Raw genomic sequence first — 5,000 nt, forward strand, 5'->3', positions numbered from 1 at the left:
TATTTATAGGTTAGTAAATCAGGTGATATTCCATGGTTTATTCATAGTAAATCAGATGATTTATCTTTTATATACAAGAAGATGGCTGTAATCACCCGTCTTCTGCTTTTAAACAGGGCAGTCACTGGCCCCAGGGGAGAGGGCCAGGAAAGACGGACAATGGAAAACAGGCCGCACGGACAAATGTTATTTTGATTTGAACGTTTTAGCTTTCATAAACTGCGTGCATTTGGCTGCTTGGATGGGAGGTGGGATTATAAAGTAGGATTTATTTAGATTTTTTAACCAGAAGAATATAAGCCAGACAGGACAAAGTCTGCTGGTTTTGATGAGGTCATTCGACATAGTGGAGCGAGACGCTATTCATTAGCATGAGAAAATGTCCACGTAGTTCAGGTGTGAGTGTGTGGAGAATGAGGAATATATTTCCCGAGGGGGATTTACTCCTGAGAGATAAGTGGAAGGTATCACACCTATTTCATATTATTTTTCTTCCTCAGCTTTTGCCCTTTAAGGTTTTTCTCTCTCATACATTTTGGCTACTTTCCAAAATGAAAAAGAAAGACAATGTTTCACCTGATCATGGTATTACCCTTATTTTCTTTTCTTCTCTTTCAGGTTGAGGAACTTTCAGGTTGAGGAACAATGAGGAAACGTTTCAGGTTTTCCTCATTACCAAAATTGTTATCCTCCGTTTAAATTTACATTTATTTAGTTAAGAGTGTCCTAAGAAAACTTAAGTGGTTGTCCCCCCAGACCCCCCAGAGTTTTCTGCCTCTGTCTCAAGGTGTGTGTGTGTGTGTTTGTGTATGTGTGTGTCAGTGTGTGTGTGTTTGTGTGTATCTGTGTGTGTTTCTCTGTGTGTTTGTGTATGTATGTGTGTGAATATTTGTTTGCGTGTGTATCTGTATGTTTGCGTCTTTGTGTGTGTATCTATGCTTGTTTGTGTGTGTTTGTGTGCTTGTGTATGTATGTATGTGGGTATTTGTGTGTGTATGCGTATTCATGTGTGTATCCGTGCGTGTTTGTGTGAGTTTTTGTGGTTGTGTGTTTGTACAGTGTATGTGTGTGTGTGTATGTGTCGCAGATGACCCTCTTCTTGTGTTGGCGGCTGCCTCTGTTCGTGTCTCCAGTATCCGGGGAACAATCCAAGCCTAGAGATTGTTGGGCAAAGCGGACGGGTCACACACAAGCACACCAGAAAATCGCGATGATGGCACAAATCAATCCATCTCTCACTCGCTTTTGTCCCTTTTCGCTCTTTCCTTTTGGTTATTATTTCTCCACACATCGGCTGTGGGACTGTGCTTCCCCCACCCGACCCCCCCATACACTTTGCATGTCCATTCTCTTTATGAAAAAGTCATCTATGCATGGGCGGGGGGAGAGAAATGGTCTCGGCAGCGGATTGCTCGCTGGTAATCTGCCTGAAGGCGAGGGAGGGAAAGTTTGTGTGTGTGTGTTTGTGTGTGTGTGTGTGTGTGTGTGTGTATGTGTGTGTGCGTGTATGTGTGTGTGTGTGTGTGTGTGTGTGTGTGTGTGTGTGCGTGTGTGTGTGTGTGTGTGTGTGCGTGTGTGTGTGTGCGTGTATGTGTGTGCGTGTATGTGTGTGTGTGTGTGTTTGTGTGTGTGCGTGTTTGTGTGTGTGTGTGTGTGCGTGTATGTGTGTTTGTGTGTGTGTGTGTGTGTGTACGTGAGTCTATGTATATGTCAACGTGTAGATGTATTTGTGTATATGTGTGGTTGTGAGGGTGTGTGTGTATGTGTATATATGAGTCTATGTGTGTGTGTGTGTGTAAGTGTGTGTATATGTGAGGGTGGGTATGTGAATGTGTTTACAGTATGTGTGTGTTTGTAAGTGTGTGATGCGTGTGTGTGTGTGTGTGTGTGTGTGTGTATATGTGAGTCTATATATATGTGTATATGTGAGTGTGTTTCTGTGTGTATGTTTGGTCCACGGCGCCAGTTGTCTCGGAACGGGCCAGGGTTCAACAACGGGGGTATGTCGGGCCAACGCGACGCAGCTCCACATCACAGGGGCTCTCGCTCTCGCCCGTCCAGCCCAGCTTTAAAGGTTAAGTGATTTGCGGTTTTATAACCACGGTAATAAAATTGTTCTGGCCCGGCCAAATGGCTCATGACATCTCGCTATTGACATTCGGGGAGATCCGACCCCAGTTGACACCATGAATATACAGGCTGCCATCAGACCTGATGACACCTTCAATATACAGGCTGCTGCCAGACCGGATGACATCATGAATATACAGGCTTCCATTAGACCAGATGACATCATGAATATACAGGCTTCCATCAGACCATATGATAACAATGAATATACAGGCTGCTGCCAGACCAGATGACAACTTGAATATACAGGCTGCAATCAGATAACATTATGAATAAACAGGCTGCCACCATGTTACAGCATGAATATACAGGCTGTCTCATGACCATATTACAGTATGAATACACAGACCGCCACCAGACAAGATGAGGCCATAAATATACTGTCTACCGCCATAGGGAAGCATGAATATACAGGCTACCACCAGACCCAATGACACAATGAAGGCAGCAGAAAGACTACACCCAGGATTACGTTACAAGCGTTTTCTCTTACGCATCAATACTTTCCGGAAAAAACGTCTTTGTATTTCGATTCTACAGCTCCGGAGGATCGTGGCCAACATCTGTGACGTATTGCCCGTCAGAAGTGCAGGGCGCACGGGTTGAAGGGCGTGCAGGTTGCATGGCGTACATGGCAGAATAAGGCGTGTGAAATAGCAGCTAGGCTAACCCGCATGAAAAAATCCCCAAGCCAGTGTGCTTCTTTATGGTGCATCGTGGGTTCACATATTTAGGAATCCTTCTGCGGTATACAACGCACTGTAAGGACAGAAATATATAACCCCCCTGCCAGGATTTGTCTGCCCATGCGGGGCCTCTCGGTCGATATACGCGAAAGCAGGCGTGAAACAATACATATTGTTCTGAAATGCCAAGCCATTACTCCAGGCCGCATGACTTCTGAGACTGTCTTCGTAACGTCTCAGCGGGTGGGTAGAGAAAGAAGGGGTGGGGGGGGCGGACACACGCCCATTACCACCGAACAAACCAAGGTCGTATGAATCAGGAGAACGACGTTCTCCGAGATGAAATTGAGCTTGAGCGGTTTAAAGTCCCCTCCTTGGTTCGATCCTCCTTGAACCTCCTCCCAGCAGCCCCATCATCCCACCACAACCCATCCTTCTGTGAGGCACACACAAACACACACACTCACACACACATATGCACACACTGTTCTTGGCACTGCAGCCAAAAGCACAGCAAGGGGCTGCATCACCTGAAGACCCTTGCAGCGTGAACATGGGCTGACAGCGGCACAGATGCACACCATGGGGAGGCAATCAGAGAGAGACACACACACACACACACACGCGCGCGCGATTAACACACACACGTTATGGATACGCAAACGCACAATGACAAACAGACAAACGTTGTTGATACACAAATGCCCAATGGCAAACAGACACGTGTTAGGGACTCACAAATGCACAATGACAAACAGACACACGTTATGGACACACAAACACACAAGGACAATCAGACACACGTTATGGATACACAAACGCACAATGCCAAACAGACACACGTTATGGATACACAAACGCACAATGACAAACAGACACACGTTATGGATACACAAACGCACAATGACAAACAGACACACGTTATGGATACACAAACGCAAAGCGAAGATTAGGGTGAAACGGCGCAGCCTCACCTTAAAGCTCCAGTAGTTGGGCTGTTGCTGTGGGAGTTGAAGAACAGAAGAGAGGAGGAAGGGAAGAGGGAAGGGGAGAGAGGGGGAGGGGGAGGAGGAGGAGGAGGAGGAGGAGGAGGAGGAGGAGGAACAGAGGAAACGGGTTAGAGAATGGAAATTGATCTCTCTGAACAATGACCAATCAACGCAAGCAATGTAATAAAAGAAACAAATGAAAAACTGTGCTTGGTTCAGCAGCAGCACTTATAGGAATGGCCTTCTGACAGTCGACAGACACCCACCTTAAGACAAGCTCATTTTGGTGGTAGAGGAGGTTTGGAGGCGTGTGTGTGTGTGTGTGTGTGTGTGTGTGTGTGTGTGTGTGTGTGTGTGTGTGTGCGTGCGTGTGTGTGTGCGTGTGTGTGTGTGTGTATGTGTGTGTGTGTGTGTGTGAAAGTGTGAAAGTGTGAGTGTGTGTGCTTGGGGGGGGGGAGTTTGCCAGATATAAAGTTACGCTATACCTGAAACCAGATCAGGGTGGTTGGCTAAACTTATGACTGAGTCTAAATGAAAAGGGGGAAATTTAATTTTAAAACCACAGCCCACACTGTTGCTTCAGATGCAGAGCTGTCACCCGGGCAACGTACCTCACCCCTCCCCCGCGCTCTCTCTCTCTCTCTCTCCCTCTCCCTCTCTCTCTCTCTCTCTCTCTCTCTGTCACTCTTTCTCTCCCTCTCTCTTTCAATTCCTCTCTCACGCTCCTTCATGCCATCCACCTGCTACTTGCCTTTACTGTGAAACATAAGCACCTGAACCTCTTAACCCTGCTGCATCTCCCATGGTAGGTTTTTTCAACCGCCATTTTAGCTCTTAACAGCTCCACTGAAGCTAGCATGTGACTGCTGCTTCAGGAAGTAATAATTTCAATAAAGTTAATTGAATTGCTTATTATACCCATAGTAATAACCAGGCCACAGGGGGGGAAAAGGAAAATAATGAAATGTTCATTGATTTTAATTTCTATATAAACTGAAGGCTTTTTGTTTATTTTCTTTTCCATCCAGCTCCTGCATCATGGGTATTAATTAGAGGCTGGGACAAGTTATGCTATGTGATAGTTAATCTTCTGTTTTAATATTGTCTGGCTGAATACCACATTGTTTCCAACATGGAGTTCAGAGTGTGGGTGCTGCATTTATTATAGCTTTATTCAGCTGTAATCTAATGTTCC

At 45.8% G+C, this 5,000-nt stretch overlaps 1 protein-coding gene across 1 annotated transcript in view; it reads right to left on the reverse strand.

Annotated features, from left to right (window-relative positions):
• srcin1a (SRC kinase signaling inhibitor 1a) overlaps positions 1–5,000 on the reverse strand; it is a gene marked incomplete at its 3' end in the record, with an annotated part of 45,169 nt that overhangs the window by 34,470 nt on the left and 5,699 nt on the right. Inside the window, exon 3 of the mRNA XM_079746150.1 lies at positions 3,791–3,817. Coding sequence (XP_079602276.1) covers positions 3,791–3,817 — 27 coding nt within the window. The remainder of the gene's footprint in view (positions 1–3,790; positions 3,818–5,000) is intronic.

Source organism: Pollachius pollachius, assembly GCF_949987615.1.
Source record: "Pollachius pollachius genome assembly, chromosome: 11".
In the NCBI taxonomy this organism is placed as follows: Eukaryota; Metazoa; Chordata; class Actinopteri; order Gadiformes; family Gadidae; genus Pollachius; species Pollachius pollachius.